The sequence below is a fragment of the Mastacembelus armatus genome, chromosome 9 (assembly GCF_900324485.2).
Source record: "Mastacembelus armatus chromosome 9, fMasArm1.2, whole genome shotgun sequence".
Lineage (NCBI taxonomy): Eukaryota > Metazoa > Chordata > Actinopteri > Synbranchiformes > Mastacembelidae > Mastacembelus > Mastacembelus armatus.
In genome coordinates this window covers 24,690,290-24,713,208 of record NC_046641.1, presented here as the reverse complement: position 1 = coordinate 24,713,208, position 22,919 = coordinate 24,690,290, and the positions used below count along the sequence as shown (strand labels likewise).

At 44.4% G+C, this 22,919-nt stretch overlaps 3 protein-coding genes across 8 annotated transcripts in view; 1 reads left to right on the top strand and 2 right to left on the bottom strand.

Moving 5' to 3' along the window:
- Nucleotides 1–596: 596 nt before the first annotated feature.
- LOC113138689 (actin, cytoplasmic-like) lies at nt 597–4,471 on the top strand. The gene is made up of 9 exons (XM_026321330.1): nt 597–750; nt 1,762–1,886; nt 1,974–2,102; nt 2,301–2,411; nt 2,603–2,687; nt 2,894–3,055; nt 3,187–3,378; nt 3,470–3,651; nt 4,000–4,471. Exons 1-9 carry the CDS (start codon nt 612–614, stop codon nt 4,141–4,143), a joined length of 1,269 nt encoding a protein of 422 aa, XP_026177115.1. The 5' UTR covers nt 597–611; the 3' UTR covers nt 4,144–4,471.
- Nucleotides 4,472–5,172: 701 nt separating this feature from the next.
- Nucleotides 5,173–22,919, bottom strand: part of LOC113139343 (uncharacterized) — a 63,244-nt gene continuing 45,497 nt past the window's right edge. Inside the window, exon 22 of the mRNA XM_026322485.2 lies at nt 5,173–7,470. Within this exon, the coding sequence (XP_026178270.1) occupies nt 6,136–7,470 (1,335 nt within the window). The 3' untranslated portion in view covers nt 5,173–6,135. The remainder of the gene's footprint in view (nt 7,471–22,919) is intronic.
- Nucleotides 12,514–22,919, bottom strand: part of LOC113139347 (GTPase IMAP family member 5-like) — a 29,705-nt gene continuing 19,299 nt past the window's right edge. The window contains exons 1-7 of one of the 6 annotated variants that reach the window (XM_026322493.1): nt 15,690–15,829; nt 15,282–15,326; nt 14,918–14,986; nt 14,463–14,513; nt 13,685–14,221; nt 13,261–13,308; nt 12,514–13,019 (exon numbers count right to left, since the gene is read on the bottom strand). In XM_026322493.1, the coding sequence (XP_026178278.1) occupies nt 13,015–13,019; nt 13,261–13,308; nt 13,685–14,221; nt 14,463–14,513; nt 14,918–14,981 (705 nt within the window). In that variant the 5' untranslated portion in view covers nt 14,982–14,986; nt 15,282–15,326; nt 15,690–15,829 and the 3' untranslated portion in view covers nt 12,514–13,014. The other 5 variants (XM_026322489.2, XM_033325388.1, XM_026322488.1 and 2 more) reach the window with 5 other exon arrangements.

Here is a 22,919-nt window from a genome sequence, read left to right as displayed (position 1 = left end):
TAAAGGATCATTTAAAACAAGCAGCAGGTCGGGATCAGGTTTGTGCCAGATCAAATTCTTATTGAAAAAAAACACACACACACACACACACTGAATGTAAAATACTGTTTTATCTGACACTGGACACAAACTGCACTTTGCTGTATTTTACCTGAAAAAATCTACATGAGACACTTGAGGCTCATTGAGCAAATCAGGTGAGTCCAGTCCAGTCCAGTCCAACTCTTACAGCAGGAACACATAACTTTAAGCTGAAAACTTTCAGAGGTTTGGGGGTTTGAAGTGATTTGGTTTGGAGCTCAGACTCCACCAGGTTTAGAAAAGTTAGTTTCTGCACCAACAGTTTTGACCTGATCCACCTCAGACTCAAACCAGAACCAAGTCCTGGTCCCAAACTAAAACAGGTTTTCAGTTAAACCTCAGTTTGTGTACTCACCCTTCCGGTCTGACGGGCCAATCATACCTCTCCTGCTCATAAACTCACCTGCAGGCTTCCCCCTCCCCGATGACAGATTTCTGCTCCAGCCAATCAGGACGCGAGCTGAGCCAACCTGAAGGTTCCTGCTCACCTGCACCAATCAGAGCGCGAACTGAGGCAAAAATCACCTTTTATGGGCAACACGAGCGACCTCGCGAGCGCAAATAAAATCGGGGAACCGGTTCGTGACGGCGCAGTTCGCGGGCACAGCCGGGTCAGAGGAACACTTGCAAGACTTCAGCTACAGATTCACCTGAGACTCACCTGCACAGGTAGGAAGCGATGCTGCCGGCTCGGTGGTTTGACGTAATCTGGTTTTATAAAACCAATCGGGACCCAGGTTTATTGACCAGACTCGGACATTGACGCGCCCATGGGTGACAGGTAGCTGGTGCGCGCGCTTTCTAGTGTTTTAATAAGGTCAGAGTTACACTTTATGTTGGAAACACTAAAACAAACAATCGGGTTTGACTTCATCTAGTTTTTCTGTCTGTAGGAAATATTCAGTTTTCCGGTGGGTCTGGGTTTTTCAGAGCCGGTTAAAGTCTCTCTGAGGATTAATCATAAACAGGGACCGATCCCTTAGATCAGATTGATTCTAATCTGACGTGGGCTCAGTTCGTCCAGTAAAAACGTTTCTGTAGAAAAGATGTTGAGGTAAAAATCAACGTTTCCCAGCTGCTGCTCCAAAGTCTAAACTCTGAGGAGACAAATGTAAAAACCAAAAAAGGGAATTGAACTAAAGCTCAGATCGGGCCAGGCAGCAGGAGGTTCCAGCTGGTAAACGTCACCTGCATCTGGAGAAGCTGCGTGAAGTTTAATATATAAGGAAAGTTTTAGTCAAGTCATAAAATACTGAAGTTACTTTAGAGAGAAACGTTTGTAAAACATGTGGATTCAGGTTTTTATGTTGGGGCTGAGTCTTGGTCTCTCACACACGTCAGGCTACAGTCAAAGTCTGATTACTGAGACCTGATGCTGAGTGTGTTTCCAAACACCTGTGGCATCCTGACAGGCTGTACAAAGTCTGGTTCTGGTTCAGGAAGGACTGCAAACAAATGGGACATGTGTCAGACACGTCTGACATTTTCTTTAAACATCCTTTAACTGATACATTCAAAGTGTTTCTGGGAAAAGACTTTAAACTCCTCAGTTTCCTGTTGGCACCAAAGTCAAATGTTGTTTTTAACTGGTGTAACAGGAAGTGAAAAGGTTTTGTAAAGTAAACAGTAACAGACCAACAGGATGTGGGGAGAGATGATGACAATGTCTGTTCCTTTCAGAAATGGAGGACGACGTCGCTGCCCTCGTTGTTGACAATGGCTCTGGCATGTGCAAAGCCGGTTTCGCCGGAGACGACGCCCCTCGTGCCGTCTTCCCCTCCATCGTCGGCCGCCCCAGACACCAGGTACGCTCGGTTCCGCCCACCTGATGGGATTTTAGGTGTGTGGCAGGTGAATGCAGTGTGTGACCGTGCAGGTGTGTTTGTGTGCAGGGCGTGATGGTCGGGATGGGACAGAAGGACAGCTATGTGGGAGACGAGGCCCAGAGCAAGAGAGGCATCCTGACCCTGAAGTACCCCATTGAGCACGGCATCGTCACCAACTGGGACGACATGGAGAAGGTGAAGACTAAGTGTCCTGGGCAGATCAATAGTCTATAAAATCAAATGATCTGTAAAAGAAACTTCACAGCTGAAAATGTGCCTGTTGTTAAAGGCTGGAACAGGAAATGAGCTGGTGGTGCTGCAGTTGAAATATTGTGGACTCAGAGTTGCACCTGTAGGATCAGGAGCTTTAATAACATCTCTCCACTCCTGCAGATCTGGCATCACACCTTCTACAACGAACTGCGTGTGGCCCCTGAGGAGCACCCAGTCCTGCTGACTGAGGCGCCCCTCAACCCCAAGGCCAACAGGGAGAAGATGACACAGGTGTGTCTGAGACTTGGATCCTGCTGATCATTCTGCTGCTGAGTCTTGTCCTGCAGCTTCTTAAAAGCCTTTTGCTGCTAGTTTCCTTGAACTACATCCATGTGTATATATTTAAAAAAGAGTTGGGGGGGGGGGGGTTAGTGTCAGGGTTTGACATTGGTTGTGACACCTCATCTTTCTGTTTGGTCCAGATCATGTTCGAGACCTTCAACTGTCCTGCCATGTACGTGGCCATCCAGGCTGTCCTGTCGCTGTACGCCTCTGGTCGTACCACAGGTGAGAGCTCAGACAAACGTCCATCAAAGCTGCAAGATCCTGAAACACTGAATTTAGGCCCAGTAGTTCTCTTGGAGCACCATCTAGTGGCAACAAGAGGAAGTGCAGCTCATCCTACTTGTGCTGTGAAGGCCTCAATGTGCAGCATGTGGGTCAGTACCAGAAAAGTGTTTCTTCTGTAACTCTGTGCTGGTTGTGTGTCGCAGGTATCGTGATGGACTCTGGAGACGGTGTGAGCCACACTGTGCCGATCTACGAGGGCTACGCTCTGCCTCACGCCATCCTCCGTTTGGACTTGGCTGGCAGAGATCTGACCGACTACCTGATGAAGATCCTCACTGAGAGAGGCTACAGCTTCACCACCACTGGTACAACAGTTTTACCCTAGAACCAACGGTTTGGGTCTGATTTTAGTCCTCAGCAGGACATGCAGCTCCAAGTGTCTGTTCAGGATATTTGCGTCTTGTTTTTTCTAACACACATTTCATGTGAACTCCAGCTGAGCGTGAGATCGTGCGTGACATCAAGGAGAAGCTCTGCTACGTGGCTCTGGACTTCGAGCAGGAAATGCACACGGCAGCATCCTCTTCCTCCTTGGAGAAGAGCTACGAGCTTCCTGATGGACAGGTCATCACCATCGGCAACGAGAGGTTCCGCTGCCCTGAGGCTCTGTTCCAGCCTTCGTTCCTCGGTACGTAATGCTGATCAGCACTGACTGTGGGTCTGTTTCTGGTTTTAAAGTTGAACTGAACTAAAATAACTCTGGTTCCATCTGTGTTCAGGAATGGAGTCGGCCGGCGTGCACGAGACGACCTACAACAGCATCATGAAGTGCGACGTGGACATCCGTAAGGACCTGTATTCCAACACCGTGCTGTCCGGCGGCACCACCATGTACCCTGGCATTGCTGACCGCATGCAGAAAGAGATCACAGCCCTGGCCCCACCCACCATGAAAATCAAGGTAGAGTCTCATTTCCTGCAGATCAGGGACTCAAATGGCTCAGTCAGCTGATCTGTCAAACATAAAACATTAAGGATCATTTCAGTTTATGCTGCTTCATCAGTTACTTCAACTTTACACTAAGTCTTCAGTATTTAGTTTGCAAACTAAACGAGAGCTTAGACTGGACCGTTCCACATTATAGACCAAGAACAGTCTGCAGGGTTTGATCTACAGGCTTTTGAAATAGTTTGTTCATGAAACTGGGCAAATATTTATAAAATGCTGTTTCAAATGCAGAAATATTCACTTAAGGATTTTGTCCTTGTTGAATATGAGCATTAAAGTTCTTTCTCTCCTCACCTCCAGATCATCGCTCCCCCAGAGAGGAAGTACTCTGTCTGGATCGGCGGCTCCATCCTGGCCTCCCTCTCCACCTTCCAGCAGATGTGGATCAGCAAGCAGGAATATGACGAGTCCGGCCCCGCCATCGTCCACCGCAAGTGTTTCTAAAGGCTCCAGGTCACCCCCCCCCCCGCGTTCCACCTGTTCCCTCTCTGGTCGACCTCGTATGAACAGACTTGGAGATGAGCTGAGCGACATTTTAACATTTCAGCGGGGCAGACGCTCTGAAGCCGCTTATGAACTTTGAAAACGTTTCTGAACATGTTGGTCTAACTGCTTCCAGTGCTGGTGATAACCTACAGTTTTATCACTGCACAGCTCCTTCTACTCTTTCTGCCTATTCATCAGTCCGATGCTGCACATCGCTCTCCTGTTCTGTATCGATGCTCTTCAGGAGCGTTTGTACTTGTCAATAAAATGCCAACGTTTGTTTACAGCTTCTCTCATGTGGTCATTTGTTGTTCAGGCTCAGATCTTACTCTGCCTCAGGAGGCAGGAGACTGGGATTTAATCTGTGCTGGTTAGAAACATGACTGATCATTTATTGCTCTTCCTGTGGAAGCTGGTGAATGTTCCTGCAGCTGAAGGATCAGACAGAAATTCACTTTCATTTCAGAAAATGTTGAGGCCCATTAACTTACAGCTGTACAAACCATCTGAGGTGTGTTGGGACATTATCAACTAGTCCTACTACACTGATCTGACCTGACAAGAACTTTGTGTTCAGAAAGGATTTTAAGTCTCATTTGTAGAAATGAGACACTACAGCTGTCCAGTCTATGGTGGCCCCCTGGGGCCAAAGCACACTGATATGACACTGCAAATCTGAAAGTTGAATCGCAGCCCTTGATGGAAAGGAGGAACAGTTTGACCAACCCCAGCTCATCACACCCCCTAGTGTCCTGGATGACACCAAGTCATCTTTGGAGTGTTCCTGTTTTTGCATGTGCTTTTCTGGGTTTGTGTTGCAATGTGTTTTGTCCAAAGGGGCCACTGTACCAATCCCCCAAATAATTACAGTCGTTGTTCCTGTGTTCAGACTTTCACACACAACCTCTGGTTAAACAACACAAATTACAGGTGACTGTAAACATTTTATTTATAAGTGTTTTTTTTTTGTGCAAAACTGTAAAAGTGAAGAAAAAACAAGACTAAACATTTATCATGTTGAACAAACCTGAACCAACAAAAACCAGTGACCCAAAGACTAAACAGTTTTAAATGTGGGGAGGAAAATTATAAAAGTAATAAAACATTCACTTGCTGTGACCAATGCAGAAAGAGATCACGGCCCTGGCCCCACCCACCATGAAAACCAAGGTACAGTCTCATTGAAATATATTTGTACAGAAATATTACCCTCAACTTTCCTTTATCTTTGTATTTAACAGACCAAAGACAAAGATCTTTGTTAAAACATCTGCACAGCTTTTTAGTCACGTTTCCCTTTAGATCAGCTGCTTTGTTCCGTAACTCATACATTTACTAAACAAGTAAAATATTACTATTCAATATCCTGTGACTACACAGACTACCACAGTAAATAATAAACTAAAGGACTAAGCACTTTCTTACATACATACATTCACTTCTTATATATTAACTTTTATTTTAAATTCTTAGACATTTTCTGGTGACTGGTAATAATCAGGTGCCCTTTTGTACTGAGGTCCTCGAACACAACTCATTTCCAGCAGACAAAATAATCACACAGGTCGTCTCCTCCACCTGCTCCTAAACATCACAAACTCATTTTGTAGGTTTAACCAGCTCACTTTCATTTTGTTTGTTTCCTCACTGATTTTACTGTTTGATAAATGTCACTGCTGGATTCTGGTTGGAGTGGGGGGGTGGGGGTGCGTTCTGCAACCTCCCCACTAGAGGGCAGTAAATCATAAATGTACCAATAAACGCAAATATCTGTCACAGAGTGAAAAGTCTTACTGGAAGGACTCTGGTGTGAGTAGTTTCTATTTCTACACACTGTAGTTAGTAGTTACAGCCTTAGTCAATTTGGATTTCAGGTCCAGCCTTGTGGCTGTAAAGTCTATAAAGGCTGCAGCTGTTCAGGCTCCCTGGTTTAAACCCCTTCACAGTAGTTTAAGTGTTGTCTGTAGTTTGTTCGTATAGAGAACTCAGAAACGCATAACAAATTACCAACAGCAGCAATGACAGTGCAAACAAAGAGTAGGTCCATTTCCTTCTCTTATAGTGGTACTCCTGCTGCAGCTTCCTGTGGCTGGTTTTCTCCTCTTCCAGGTTCTGTTTCAGGTCCTGGTTCATCTGTTCCCACATGTCCTTCTTTTCTTTATCCCAACCCTCTCGCTCTCTCTTCATCTCTCTCCTGTACTGGTCCAGCTTCCTCTCAGCACTTTCCCTCTGCTCTCGTTCTGCCTGGACTCTTTTCTCCGAGTCGTCCAGTTTTCTTCTCGAGTCCTGACGCAGAACTTCTTCTCGTTTTTTACAAGCCCTTCTCTCTTCGTCTAGCTCTTTCTTTCTCACCTCTCGCTCCTTGTTGAAGCTTTCGTCTGTGTCCTTCAGCTGTTTTTCTCTCAGTTTTTTCTCTTTTTCAAGCTCCGCTGTCTGTTCCCTGATTCTCTTGTTCAGAGTTTTCAAATCTTCCTCATATTTTCTCCTGAGCTCTTCCTCCGTCTTCCTCATCTCCTCCCTAATCTCCTCCTCTTTGTCCTCATACATGTCAGAGTCATAGCAGCTGCCGCCATTGGCCGCCACCAGGGCCTCAATCTGGGTCCGCAGCTCACGGACCTGTGTGCGGTTTGTGTGGTCTTTGTTGTTGAAGACCTGGAATCTTCCTCCACAGTCCTTTATGAGTTGTTTGACAAAGTCATCACAAGTTTCAATATATTTCTCAAATGTCAGGTTTTCCAGTTCGTCTCCTCTGGTGAAGACAATCATGGTGAAATCACACGACTTCCTGCCAAAATGCTTCTTGATCAGTTCCACTGAGTCTTTTTCTTCTTGTGTAAAGCTGCCGATCTGCAGCACCAGTAAGATCACATGAGTTCCAGGACTCAACAAGTTCATGCATTTTTTGATCTCCCGCTGATACTCGTCCTCAGACAGATTCGTGTCAAACAAGCCGGGGGTTGTGACCACGACGGCAGGACGTCCATCAATCTCTCCTGTTGCTTTCTCGCAAGATTTGATCGGTGGCTTTGGGAGGATTCGGGGTTTAAAGAGCTTTTTGCCTAAAATGGTGTTTCCTGTTGAACTTTTCCCACTGCCAGTCTTCCCGACCAGGACCATCCTGAGGGCTTCAGCACCACCTCCCATCTGACTCTTCTGTTTCACATCCTGCAGCTCAGCTGTGAGTTTTGTGACCATCTCCATCTGAGCCTTGGTGAACATGTCCTTTGTGAAGCATCTGGATCCTTCAGGTCTCATTGTGTCCACAGTGTCCAACAGCTCAGAGACCTGCTGCGTGTCCCTGATGTTGAGAACAACAGATCTTCCTCCACAGCTCTGACAGAGCTCCTGGATGTCTCTGTTCCCTCTGACAAACTTAACAACAGCTGGAGCTCTAGGATCTGACTCCACAGTGAACAGGATCAGGGTGAAGTCATTGACTCGAGAGCTGAACATGATCTGGATGGTCTTTAACTCTCTCTTGTCTTCATCAGTGAGGGGACCCACAGGTAGGACCAGGATGAAGACATGGACGCCCTCAGGATCACAGAGGGAGATACACCTGAGTGATTCCTCCATCACTGCCTCCTGAGGTTTTCCATCCAAGGCAGGCAGCTCCACCAGGGAAACCCAACGTCCACACACCTCTGCCTGCTTTTTAACACACTCTGAGGAGTTGGACACTGGATGAAGCTCTGTCTGACCTAAGATGGTTTTGGCTGCTGAGGTCTTCACTACTCCTCTTCTCCCATACAGAACCAGGTTTAAAGCTGGTTTGTTGGATTCAGACATGGGTCTCATGGTTAAACCTGGATCCTCATTCTCAAACACATCACAGCTCAGATGTTCTCCTCTGTTCTCCTTCACAATCTGACCCAGTCGTGTTAACAGCTCTGGAAGCTCAAGATCCTTCTGCCACAAAAATCTGTATCTGCACATTCTGATCAGGTCTTTTAATGGTGGATGCTGCCTGTACTTTTCCATGGACCCTGAACTCTCCTCTCTGGGTGCTGATATCAGAATCAATGACTGATCAAATGATCGGTCACTGAAGAGTTTCAGGACTCTGCAGAGTCTCAGTCTGAGTTCCTCAGTGAAGTCTTCGGGCTGTAGAACCAGCAGGAACACATGAGGTCCAGGATCAGAGAGTCTCACACAGTTTCCTACATGTTGTTTCAGTTTGTCTTGGGATATTTCAGGATGCAGCAGATCTGGGGTGTTGATGAGAACTACTTCTTTCTCCTCCACCTGTCCTCTGACTATCTGACAGGTGTCTGGTTCTTCCTCAGGGTTGAACTGAGTCTGTCCCAGTATGAGGTTCCCCACTGAGCTCCTGTCAGACCAGCTGTTCCCCAGTAGAACCAGCCTCAGCTCTGACACTGGAATGAAAACACTCAATTAGAACAATGAACCAACATTGAACTAGATCAGTCAAACAGGATTATGAAGAAACCTGGACCTGGAACTTCCCTGTACAACAAGACCAGCCACAGCTGCTACACCTGACCCTTTTTACAGTGACACATTCTCTTTATAGGACTACAGACTTTCTGCATTTTGTATTTTATGTCTCTGTCCAGTTGGTCCGAGGTTTTTCACCTGATCACATGACACCTTCATGCCTGTCATATTGGAAAGTGTTGAAGTGCACTCTAGGCAGCAATATGTCCAATATGGCGGCCAAAACAAAGTGTCATGTGACTTAGTGATGTGGGTGACAAACCTCAATAAAAAGCAGGACTGAGCAGAATAACATCTACACGTTTACAACTTTGTAAATCAGGTTTGTTCAATGTGGGATCAGTTTTTTACTGTTACTGCTGAATGGAGCTGCCTGCTAGCTAGCAGGGCTATCAGCAGTTAGCATCATCCCATTACACCTGAGGTCAGAGGTCAGACAGCTGCCTCAGGTGTGACGGACATTTGAAGGCATGTTGTGGCTGGACACCACATTCCTACATTAATAGATAAACCAGTTCACCTCAATGTTAATTCTGGTTTTAATTCTTTCAGCCTCTTGTTTTTAGTCGTAATTTTCTCAAACAGTCTTCGGTGCGGAAATGAAAGTTGCTAAAGGTCTCTAGCTGCTATAAACATAACACAGACCTCAGTTATTTGGTTACAGTCAGGTTATGATGGGATGGCACTTTAAATAGACAGCTCCATGCTAACATTAGCCACTATAGCTCAACGCTAACTTTAGCCACTATAGCTCAATAGTAACATTAGCCACTATAGCTCAATGCTAACTTTAGCTAAGGTACATGTGAATGAGCTGATCCTCCTCCCTTCACTCTCTCATGGGAAACTAAAGAAAATCTCCTCACTCATCAGGCAGAATGTGTTCATGTGTTCTGGAGAAAAGCCAGAACCAAAACCCAGTTCAGAAGAACAGGTCAGCAAACACACAAACAGTCAGAGAAGGACTCACTGTGTGGGGGCAGGAAGGGGCAGCTGCTGTTCTGTCTCAGGGGCTTCACTTTCCCTGTTCCTGAAAAAAACAAATCATAAAATGAACATTTTAAAGATGCACCATTAAACCAAAGTCATGTCAAACAGAGTCTGGACACGCTGGCTGTCAGTTTAAAGGAAGAGTTCGACATTTTTATTGAACTACACTGGTCAGAGAGAAAAAAGTTTTTGATGATTAATATGTAATGAGTGATTTGTATCAGTGACACACACAGTCCTGACGATCACTGTAAACCACATTTCCAAGTTAAAGCTTCAGCAGGATCTGTGTGTTTTACAGAGTCAGACTACTCCTAGTCCGGTAGAGCCGGTGTGGGTCCTTCCTTCACTTGTGAGGAATCAAGGAGACCAGATATTTCCACAGGGTGAGGACTCATCACTTAAACTGAAACTGGTGTGAACTGGAGGGATTCTTACAGCTGAGGCATACTGCATGTTTTCATACAACATTACTGAAACACAGCCAGCATTCAGTACTAGGGATGGGAATCAACCCAGTTCCAGTTTAGGACTGGTTTGATGCCGACGTGTTGTTCTGACACTCCATCAGGTCTTTGCAACTCCACAGGGTGAAACTTGAAACAATAAGGGGGACAGGGCGGACTGGGACCAGTGGTCCAGAGCCAGGCGTCATTTCATGAGTAAATACATTAGCAGTGACTCTTCATGTAAAACAATCAAAGACCTGCACCATGTTGACAAATGTTCCATGGAACAGGTGCGTGAATGTCACTGTTTCCACCTGAACAGCTCGTCTGTTACTGTCCACAACATCAGAACCACAGCAGCCCAGTGTTTGACTAAAGCAGACAGATGTTACTACACACAGCTCTGACACTGTGGGTGGACACGTCCCTGTTCTGTGTCGGGTCGTACTTTCTACTAACTGAAAACACAACAGTCCACAATGAAACTGATAAACTATTGTCAAAATACACACTTTCAAAGCTCTGTGAGGTCAGGTGGGCTGAAACAGCCAATGACAGGCTGTGTTTTAAATGTGGGTTTCTCTATATTAGTGGAATACTAGGGAATACTGTAAAATACTGTGAAATACTGCGTTCAGATTAGAGGTAAGAGCTGCACTGATGCTAAAAACTTTTCTGTAATAAAAATACATAAAACTGATCAGGAATCGATAAAGAATCGAACCAATAAGCAGAATCAATAATATTATTGGTATCAGTTTAATCAATTCCCATTGATTCCTGTGATTCCAACCACCTGCGGTCAGGCCTAAAGGGTCTCCACCTGGTGGTCCGGGTCTGCTATTACAGCACCTGGATCCGGTTCCTCTGGACATTAAGGAGCAAAACGGGTCTGGATCAGGAGGTTCTGTTTGTTCACGGTCCAACATGTTTAAAACCGGACCAAGGCCTGAAACACGGTCGACAACTTTGGGTCTGGGTGAACAGTCCCAGTATAAACTGGTTTGAAACTGGTTTAGGACTCTGCCGGTGTTTAACGACCTGTCTACACTCACGACCTTCAATCGATCCGATCAATATCGATCACCGATGTATTTATTGACACACAGTGACCGGGTTCACCTGTTTTTTTTTTGACTCACCTGATTCCTGCTGCGCCATCGCGGTGAAAGTGAAAGTGCAGAGAAAAGTCCCGAGTTTCCGTCCAGAACCTGTTCAGGTACTTTGGAGGATTTAAAGGTGACGGACTGACTGTGTCACTTCATGAGCGCAGGAGAAACAAATCAAACGGATGTTTATAAATCTTCAAAACCCTGAATAGACTTTGGACTTTTTGATCATCTTCTTCCGCTTCTTCTTCTTCTTCGTCCTCTATTTGCAGCAGACTGTGCTGCCCCCTGCTGGTCTCTGTGGTTTCAGCTCCTTATTGATTATCAGTGTGAGGCCTGTAGCTCAGGTGTGTCTGTTAATAAAGTCCTGACAGTCTCTTCCTGTCCACATTTTCCACTGGGTGTTTTCATGCACAGTGACCCAGTGTCAGTGCAGGAACCACCTCACTGTGTCTCCTGTTCATGTTCCAGCCTGACCTGTGTTTCAGTGTTCAGCCTCATCTTTGTCATGTCTTCATGTGTTGTTGCTGCTGTGTCCATATAAAGTCCACATCAGCTCTATCTGCCTCAGCACCATCATTATTTCCCATGTCAAGTCTGGCCTGGCTCTACTTCTTAAAGCTGCAGTGGGATGGAAACATGGAAATTGACTTTTTTAACATAGGCCCCTTTTTCCAACATGAACGTTTGGACCAAGCGGCCGATCAGACTGTTAAAGGTTTCAAGTTAAAGGACTCCTGATACAGTACAACGACCCCAGGTAGAATTAAAAGGTAAAAGTACTTTATATGAAGTATTTCAGGTTTCATCTCACCAGTCAGAGTCAGAATCATCTTTATTGACAAACAATGGATTTGACTCTGGTTCGTTAAGATCTGTGTACAAACATTAACATGAAGCTTCAACTTTAGAAATAGAAAAATCAACCAGAATCAGAAGTGAATCATTTTATATTATGATCCAACCATCACTGCACTGGCTGCTCATGTCAGATTTCCTGCTCAGACCAACAGACCAACTCCCTCTTCTTCCTGTATAATGTTATTCAGTCCAACAACATCACAAACTGCAGCCTCCAAAATGATCATCCCTTTACTGAAAGACTCTGGGATCAGTTTGGGCTTTGAACAATAAACTGCTCAAAGAAAATATGTGGATATAGAAACAGGAATTAAATGAACCCAGAGCAGGAAGTTCACGGAAATTGTATAATAATCTAAAAATATACAATAATTGGACTGTTTGTAGATTTACATATACACAGTGTTATATTGAATAAGTGATTATTAAAGATTGTGGATTTAAACTGATCACATCATTCATTTATATACATGTAGTTTGTTTAATGAACAGCTCAACATCACACACGCACACACACTGACTGGTTGTCTATTTACAGTAATAAATTAATTTTCTCCCTATGTCTGTCTAATGATTTTCTTTTAAACTTTAGAGACAGAGGGATCTCCAACCAACACCCAGACCCACCATGTGTCCTGCTCATGGCTGAGACCAGATCATCTCCAACAATAATAATAATAACAAAGTGCTTCTGTCAGAGGACTGGCCAACTGGTTAAGCTAAATGGGTCATAACTTTCTCTTGTTAAATTTACTGGGTTGAACTAGTTGAAGCTTCATCATACACTTGAGTTTCAGCAGATCTGGGGTGTTGATGAGAACTACTTCTTTCTCCTCCACCTGTCCTCTGACTCTCTGACAGGTGTCTGGTTCTTCCAGGGTTGGACTGAGTCTGTCCCAGTATGAGGTTCCCCACTGAGCTCCTGTCAGACCAGCTGTTCCCCAGTAGAACCAGCCTCAGCCTCAGACTGGAATGAAAACACAGTTTAATGTAGAACTGATCCAAGCTGAAGTCAATCAACACATTAACAACCAGTAGCTCAGTGTGTTTAAGGTGGACTGAGGAGAATCTGTCATCTATTATCAACCTGACATGGAACCAGTGAGCTGACAAACATGAAAATGAAATAAAACATGAGTTTGTACCTAAAACATGTTGTAATGTCAATGCAGACAAGAACATTTCTGACTCAGTTCAGTTTCACTTACTGTTTGGTGGATCGTCTTTAGAACTGCTGCTTTGAGCTGAATCTTCCACTGCAGAGACAGAGAAAATATGAACATCCATTCATTCCCATATGATCAGCCTCATATGTCAAATGTCCCATGACTGTTGGTGTCACCAACCTGCATTAACATTTCACAGCCTTTCCAAGTCTTATCTAGTCTGTCTGAACCAATATGATTCTCCTTGGATCAGTACCAACATGTGCAGAGCAACCTCAGCACCTGGGATGTCTCAGCTCAGTCAAAGTGACTTTAAGGGAATTTCATTCATTAAAACATCAAACTAACAAATGAACAACTGAGCTTCCAAATATTTAAAAGGAAGAAAATCTAAGAAGGTGAAGAACAGTTTTGATTAAGTTCTATGATATGATCATATTTTTACTGTAACAACCATCATACTTACAACGTTCTCCTCTGTTCTCCTTCACAATCTGACCCAGTCGTGTTAACAGCTCTGGAAGCTCAAGATCCTTCAGCCACAAAAATCTGTATCTGCACTTTCTGATCAGGTCTTTTAATGGTGGATGCTGCCTGTACTGTTCCATGGACCCTGGAATCTCCTCTCTGGGTGTTGATATCAGAACCAATGACTGATCAAATGATCGATCACTGAACAGTTCCAGGACTCTGCAGAGTCTCAGTCTGAGCTCCTCAGTGAAGTCTTCAGACTGTAGAACCAGCAGGAACACATGAGGTCCAGGATCAGAGAGTCTCACACAGTTTTCTACATGTTGTGTCAGTTTGTGTTGGGAGATGTGAGGATGCAGCAGATCTGGGGTGTTGATGAGAACTACTTCTTTCTCCTCCACCTGTCCTCTGACTCTCTGACAGGTGTCTGGTTCTTCCTCAGGGTTGAACTGAGTCTGTCCCAGTATGAGGTTCCCCACTGAGCTCCTGTCAGACCAGCTGTTCCCCAGTAGAACCAGCCTCAGCTCTGACACTGGAATGAAAACACAGTTTAATGTAGAACTGATCCAAGCTGAAGTCAATCAACACATTAACAACCAGTAGCTCAGTGTGTTTAAGGTGGACTGAGGAGAATCTGTCATCTATTATCAACCTGACATGGAACCAGTGAGCTGACAAACATGAAAATGAAATAAAACATGAGTTTGTACCTAAAACATGTTGTAATGTCAATGCAGACAAGAACATTTCTGATTCAGTTCAGTTTCACTTACTGCTTGGTGGCAGGATTTCATAACTTCTGCTGAGCCTCATGGGAGCTGGAGCTGCAGAGACAGAGAAAATGTGGACATCCATTCATTCCCATATGATCAGCCTCATATGTCAAATGTCCCATGACTGTTGGTGTCACCAACCTGCATTAACATTTCACAGCCTTTCCAAGTCTTATCTAGTCTGTCTGAACCAATATGATTCTCCTTGGATCAGTACCAACATGTGCAGAGCAACCTCAGCACCTGGGATGTCTCAGCTCAGTGAGGAAATACAACCAGAGAAGAAGAAAAACCTGCCTCCTCCACAGTAAAGCTGTGATTGTGTTTAGTTGATCAGTTACTGTGTTGGTAGATTGTGTGTGTGTGTTATAACCAGTGAGGTGGCAAATATGTGTAATAATGTGTAAGTCTGTGTGTGTCAACAACTGTAGAAATAATATGTGTCTGTAACTTACTGAGACTGGGCCCTGGGCCCTCCATCCTCCTTGAATGTGGTGGAATCATCACATAAGCTGCCATTGACCCTGCAGGGACAAAGAAAATGCAAATCTTTAATCTTTCATGTGTGTAATCAGTAATAAGGCTGATTTAAACATTGACCCTTCTAATAATTGACTTTTCCTGCTCCTCCTGAATGTCCCCTGTTCTGCTGCAGAGACAGAAAATGTGGACATTCAATCATCAGAATCAGTTTTATTGCCAGGTACAGCAGGTAGATTGTGTCTTTGTGTTATAACCAGTGAGGTGGCAAATATGTGTAAAAATGTGTAAGTCTGTGTGTATCAACAACTGTAGAAATAATATGTGTCTATAACTTACTGGGTCTGAGCACTTTGTCTTTATGTGATAGTTTTAGGAGCAAAACTGAAAAAGGAAACAGAATCAAACCTCCAGCAAAGTGAAGACGTCTGAATATCCTCCGAGGTCCAAGCAAACATTTGTCCTAAATCTCAGGTATAAAGACATTTGGAAAGCCCAGGCTGCAGGTCATATATAGTTAACCCTGACCCTAAATGTTCTTAACAACTACATGGACCGGGACATCACAACATGGCGACACACGAACCAGCGGTCGGTTATAAAAACAGAACAAATATCAAAATCAGCGGTAGATGATCAGTGATTTTCAGTTCATATGCAGTTAAACAGACAAGTAACAATATTGTTCTATCATCACTTTAATTATTAGGGTTTGATCTAGTTTTAGTCCAAACAGACAAACGTTACCTGCTGGATTTGTTGCTGCGTCAAAACGTTCAGAGTGAAACTTTTCCACAAAAAGAAGAAGAAGGAGGGTCCTGATTTTTCCTGATGTTCCTGTTTGTTCCAGGAGGAGTCTCCTGTATTTCACATCTGCATCTCTCGCTCTTCACATTCCTCCTTTTTGGTTTATGTCGCCTGGCAAACAGCTTCCGTTTCAGTATTTCAAGATTAAAACAGTAAAAAACTGTGAAAAAGGACGTTTTATTCCCCAAAACTCTCGAGCTGAAAAATCCTACAACACCCAGGATGCATTGCGCCCAGTGTACCCCGCCCATTGCAGGCTGATTTAATGCTAAACTTCCTGTTGACGAGACGAGCTTTGGACTCTCTGCTGATCATTGAGGAAGGTTTTAGTAGTGACGGTGAAACCGAAGCTCCATGAGCCGCTTTGAGACAAGTGGCCTGAAAACACAAACTGCTTCGAAGCCTTTGACACAGTCAGACAGCGACACCTGCTGGTTGTCTTTGAGAACTGCATCTGAGCGGATGTCCTGACTGAGCCTCGTTGCTTCAGGCTGTAATGGATCTTATATTGTGTCTTTGTCTGAGGCTTTAATCAAAGTTCTTTAGTCAAAGGTGTGTCATTGTGTTTGTCTTTGCATCATCCAGTATTTAAAGATGTTTGTCCAACAGGCAGCCTTGATGAGGCAAAGATGTGGAATAGTCTAACTGGATTGGTGTGTTTTGATGCTGGGGCTTATGCACCTTTGGTTTTTCTATTAGAAATGGGGGATTTCAGGGACTTTGGCATTTGTGTGGGTTCAAAGGTTTTTCTTTAGAAAAAGAATCATCTCTACAGTCTTGGCTTTAATCTGCTCCTCTTGGGGCTCACTACCTCTCCAGCTCTGGAGAAGACCTGCTCACATGGCACTGATGGAGCTGCCATGTGAAGGTAGATCTTGGCCATCCCAAAAACATGGGGGTACATAGCTGCAGGTGTAGCCCAGTAACCGAGCGGGTCTTCTCCTCCGGAGGGGTCGGACTCAGACGGGTATCTCTGGATTTCCACAGTTGCATCTGCTGTTGCACTGTGTGATTTTTGAGCGGCACCTAAAACAAAAAGCAAGTCAGTCGTTTGTTTTGCATAACGAAATGATCCTTATGTTAATAACACTAACCAACTCAGCTGTCCAGAAGATCCCACAGGTTGTCCTGAACTCCTGCCTCAGGCCCAGGTTCTTCCTCTGGTGCTGACTGATGAAGTGTATTACATTCATTCATTGTCTAGACCTGCTTATTATTTGAAGTTGATTCCATTCAAATATAATTTGTGTGTCCAGCTGTGGAAAAGACAATGATAATAGTCTCCACCAGCAGCAGCAGCAGCTACTGCTCCTGGATTAGGTCTCTGGGTGTTTGGACCACAGGTGTCGCAGCATCGAGGACGTGTTGCTGCCACATGTCAGCTCCTGAGCACAAATCAGGCTCTGGACCTTTTTGGGGGTAATCAGGTCAAAGTGCTCCCAGACATATGATCCAGACCTTTTTGGCTCTGGTTCTTCCTCCATGTCCCTTCATCACTCAGTCACTCACCTTTCACACACAACTTTCAGTCCCTCAACTCACTGTCTGACTCTCCTGTCTATTACAGACCTGCTGTTTCTATGTGTGTCTGCTGTGCCCACGACTGCCCCCCCCACCCAGTCAAGCAGTTCCATCATGAAGTTTGCCGATGACACCACAGGAACCCAAGTCCAGAACAACCTAAAAGAAATGTGGACACTCTGACTTTGCTTGTCAAGTCACGCTCCTCATGACCGTAATAAAACCCGACTTCCTCCGCAGGACAAAATCCAAAGTGCTAAAAAAGGAAAACGGTACACATCCAAGCAAAGGGGACGACAGCCAAGTCCAAGATGATTCCGGACTAGTCATGTCCAAGCTGAGCAGGAAAAAGAATCGTGAAGTCTGCAGACGACAACAGTGGTCGGGCTCATCACAGGAGGAGATGAGACTGCACACAGGGATGAGGTGGATAAACTGGCTTTATGGTGCAGTGACAACAACCTGGTCCTCAACACCACAGAACGACCTGATTGTCTGGACCTATCTGAGTCCTGTTCAGGAGGACATATACAAACAGTTCATTTCACTGGACCACATCAAGGAACTGTTGTTGACCACCAGACCACCTCTGGCTTCAGCTCTGCTAAGGTTAGAGCTGAATGAGGCTCAGAGGAAAGTCTGAATGAACATTTCTCTGACTGAAAGTAATAAACAGCTGATTCTCCCTCAGACTGTGACACTGGCTGGAACTTCTGACTGTTCCTGGAAGGAAATGTGTCTTCAGATATACTTATGAATATATGGTTTGGAATATATGGATTATGAATGTCATAAACCGTCTTGATCATTTCTGGGCACCAGATCCTTTGATCGTGGATCAACCAGTCAATTAATGAGCAATACAGGACATCAGTCTACAGTCTGAGTGAGAGTTCCTTGATTCAGTGACGTATTTACTGTGTGAAATAACATCAGTGATGCCGGTCACAGATGTCTTTTAAAGATTTATTCAACTGTTTACATGGCACATATTTAGCAATCAAAGCAGAAATATAGCAACTGCCAGACCTGAGACTCAAACCTGCAATTTTCAGGCTACTAGTCTGACTCCCTATCCATTAGGCCAAGACTTTTAGTCTTTAGTCTAACAGAGCTTAAAGCGTCAGTGGTGGGGATGCTGGTGAAGAGGGATGTAATATCAAAGGATACCATCGTTTCATCTCTATCCAGGTTTAGATGTCTGATTTGGAGGCAAGTTCCTCTGGATTCTGGACATGGTGGTCTGTGTGACCTACCAGTGCTGCTCAGATAGTGGCAAAGTGTTTGGCAATGATACATGTTACTGTGTTTATGCTGCTGACAAACAATATGGGGGACATGAAATATAATATAGCATAAGCAATAATAAAATCCTTAAAAAATCATGAATGTTGGTCAAAGCTGAACAGTTGACATATGACCACAGTTATGGTTGTAGTGTGTTAAATAGCAGTCCCTTGATGTGTGACATGAATTTGACGTCACTGCAGTGCACATTTCTGGAGTTAATGAATATTTTCCGCTGTGGTATTGACATTTATTGGCCGTCCCTAAGCTGTCACCTCAGCTCCGGCAGCTCATTTAAGGACATGTTATGTGTGGTGCCCAAAATATTTTGATAAAAATGCAGTTACAGTAGGTCGTCTGTGTGAGGGGAATCACGTCACAGTGGTTTGTGTGTTTCCATATTGTTTCTTTTAAGATTAATTGAAGCTGGAAGTTTGAATCTGTGAATATCGGACTGATTTTACCGAGCTTGAATTTCTTACTGCACCACCAGTCATCCTGAAGTGAGAGTGAAAAGAAAAAAGAGATCAGGCTCAATTCATGCCACTGTATTTCAAGAGGTGCCACACTGTTATTGTCATCCTCTTTGAAACCAAAGGGAAAATGCAAAGGCACATTTCACTGTCTAACATTAATGGAGCTCTGTTTACGGAGTCTATGTCCAGTCGTGGGCCTATTGCTGTTAAGGTGGCACTTTCACATCTAGACTGTCTCAGTCTGCAAAGGCATATTAATCTACAGCAGCTGTAATGTTGGTGAGCTTTGCTTTATTCTGGGACAGGTCGTGCTTGCTGGGCTGTTCTCTTCAACATTTAAACGACACTACACTGAAAGTGCTGCTGCAGAATTAGACAAGTGTAAATGATAGATTTCTTAACCAGTAGGTGGCGCTGAGTACCAAAGTATGGCAATGAGTGGGATGGTTAAATGTGATATGTTTATGTTTCTTCCTGAGTGTTTTCCTTATGAAAGTATTTCATCATCATTTATTATGATCTTCAAACGTTGTCTAGCATTTAGTTTCTGTTGACTTTGTGTTATACCTGTGTAAATGTCATATCCAAAAAAAATACTACTCAAGTAAAGTACAAATTCTCAAAAACTATACTAAAGTACAGTACTGCAGTAAATTTACTTCATTACTCTCCAGCTCTGACCTATATACTGTATGCATTCATCACAGTGGTATTTAACTTTACTGAGCAAACTCAGGCTTCAAATAAGACGTTTTTGTTGTGGTCTGCAAGTGTGGACAGTGAAGGACACACACAACTGGGGTTGTTTTGGCTGTGAAACAGCCTGTAAGCTCAGTAAATGTCACTGCTTCAGACTAGTGTTTTGTTTGTTCTGTTGTGTTAAACTGTACTTGATCTTCCTCTATTTGCGGCAGACTGTGCTGCCCCCTGCTGGTCTCTGTGGTTTCAGCTCCTTATTGATTATCAGTGTGAGGCCTGTAGCTCAGGTGTGTCTGTTAATAAAGTCCTGACAGTCTCTTCCTGTCCACATTTTCCACTGGGTGTTTTCATGCACAGTGACCCAGTGTCAGTGCAGGAACCACCTCACTGTGTCTCCTGTTCATGTTCCAGCCTGACCTGTGTTTCAGTGTTCAGCCTCATCTTTGTCATGTCTTCATGTGTTGTTGCTGCTGTGTCCATATAAAGTCCACATCAGCTCTATCTGCCTCAGCACAGTCATTATTTCCCATGTCAATTCTGGCCTGGCTCTACTTCTTAAAGCTGCAGTGGGATGGAAACATGGGAATGGACTTTTTTAACATAGGCCCCTTTTTCCAACATGAACGTTTGGACCAAGCGGCCGATCAGACTGTTAAAGGTTTCAAGTTAAAGGACTCCTGATACAGTACAACGACCCCAGGTAGAATTAAAAGGTAAAAATACTTTATATGAAGTATTTCAGGTTTCATCTCACCAGTCAGAGTCAGAATCATCTTTATTGACAAACAATGGATTTGACTCTGGTTCGTTAAGATCTGTGTACAAACATTAACATGAAGCTTCAACTTTAGAAATAGAAAAATAAACCAGAATCAGAAGTGAATCATTTTATATTATGATCCAACCATCACTGCACTGGCTGCTCATGTCAGCTGTTCCCCAGTCTGAGAGTCTTCAGCTCAGCTATTTCCTGTCAGATTTCTAGATCAGACCAACAGACCAACTCCCTCTTCTTCCTGTATAATGTTATTCAGTCCAACAACATCACAAACTGCAGCCTCCAAAATGATCATCCCTTTACTGAAAGACTCTGGGATCAGTTTGGGCTTTGAACAATAAACTGCTCAAAGAAAATATATGGATATAGAAACAGGAATGAAATGAACCCAGAGCAGGAAGTTCACAGAAATTGTATAATAATCTCAAAATATAAATATAATTGGACTGTGTAGATTTACATATACACAGTGTTATATTGGATTAGACCCACCATGTGTCCTGCTCATGGCTGAGATGAGATAATCTCCAATAATAATAATAATGTGTTGCTGTCAGAGGACACAATAATAACAGCCAACTGGTAAAGCTAAATGCTTTAATTAAACCTAACCTTTAATTAAAGGATCGACCTGATGTTAATGTTGATGTTGATGTTGATGTAATGATCTTCAGAAGAGAAGGAAAGCACCAGGACCAGATGGGGTTTCACCATCATGCCTCAGAACCTGTGCTGACCAGCTGGCTCCCATCTTCTCTCTGATCTTCAACAGATCACTGGAGCTGTGTGAAGTCCCTGCATGCTTCAAACGCTCCACCATCATTCCCATCCCCAAGAAGCCAAAAATCACGGGACTCAATGACTACAGACCAGTGGCTCTGACATCTGTGGTCATGAAGTCCTTTGAGAGACTGACATTGGCCCACCTGAAGAACGTCACTGGACCCTTACTGGACCCCCTACAGTTTGCCTACCGATCCAATCGGTCCGTGGATGATGCAGTCAATATGGGGCTGCACTACATCCTGCAACATCTGGACAAACCAGGGACTTATGTAAGGCTTCTGTTTGTGGACTTCAGCTCGGCATTCAACACCATCATCCCATCACTCCTCCAGAATAAACTCTCCCAGCTCTCCATTCCTGACTCTACCTGTCAGTGGATTATAAGCTTCCTGACGGATAGACAACAGCTAGTGAGGATGGGGAAATTTACTTCTGGCTCCCGCATCACCAGCACCGGCGCCCCCCAGGGGTGTGTTCTCTCCCCACTGCTCTTCTCCCTCTACACAAACGACTGCACCTCCCGTGACTCCTCTGTGAAACTCCTGAAGTTTGCAGATGACACCACTGTCATTGGTCTCATCCAGGATGGTGAAGAGTCTGCATACAGACAGGAGGTGGAGCAGCTGGCTTGCTGGTGCAGTCACAACAACTTGGAGCTAAACACGCTCAAAACAGTGGAGATGGTTGTGGACTTCAGGAGAAATGCCCCCACCCACCCCCCTCTCACCATCATGAACAGCACTGTGGCACTAGTGGAGTCATTCAGGTTCCTGGGCACCACCATCTCTCAGGACCTGAAGTGGAACTTCCATATCGATTCCATCATGAAGAAGGCCCAGCACTTCCTGCGCCAGCTGAAGAAGTTCAACCTTCCACAGACGCTGCTGACCCAGTTCTACTCAGCAGTCATCAAGTCTGTCCTGTGCTCCTCCATCACTGTCTGGTTTAGTTCCGCCTCTAAATCAGACATCCGAAGACTTCAGAGAACAGTTCGGACTGCTGAGGAGATCATTGGTGTTCCCCTACCCACCCTCCAAGACCTGTTCACCTCCAGAGTGAGAAAAAGAGCTCAGAAAATCACTCTGGATGCCACCCACCCGAGCCACCACCTCTTCCAGCTCTTACCCTCTGGACGGCGCTTCAGAGCTCCAAACATCAAGACAGCCTGGCACAAAGGAAGCTTCTTCCCTCAGGCCATCCAACTCTTAAACTCGTAGCTCTCCACCATTCCCTTCCACCACCTGCACTATGACACTGGCACCTTTTGCTCTTTGCACACCACCTAGTTCCCCTTACATTCTGTCTTCAGGTTATCTGTGCATTTTTCTTTAGTTTTTTTATAGCATTTGTTTCTGTAGCATTTATGTTTACTGTTTTTACCCCTTGTAGCATTTGTATCTATGTCTGTTTGCACTGGAGTACCCCCCCCCCCCCCCGTTCCTAAAGAAATTCCTTGTGTGTGTGTGCTCACACACTTGGCAATAAAGCTCATTCTGATTCTGATTCTGATTCTGATGAAGAGGCACCTCTAAACTGCACTAATGCAGCAGCAACTGGCATTTTTGTTCCAGATGTTGAGTAAAATAACACAAATGTGATGTTTTCTGTTGTTACAGGATCAGA

Excerpts from the sequence above, each read along its gene's own strand:
- LOC113138689 (XM_026321330.1), top strand. The coding sequence starts at position 612 with ATGGGCAACACGAGCGACCTCGCGAGCGCAAATAAAATCGGGGAACCG. Across the intron at positions 751-1,761 it reads CCTGAGACTCACCTGCACAG|AAATGGAGGACGACGTCGCT; the intron begins GTAGGAAGCGAT and ends TGTTCCTTTCAG. Across the intron at positions 1,887-1,973 it reads TCGGCCGCCCCAGACACCAG|GGCGTGATGGTCGGGATGGG; the intron begins GTACGCTCGGTT and ends GTTTGTGTGCAG.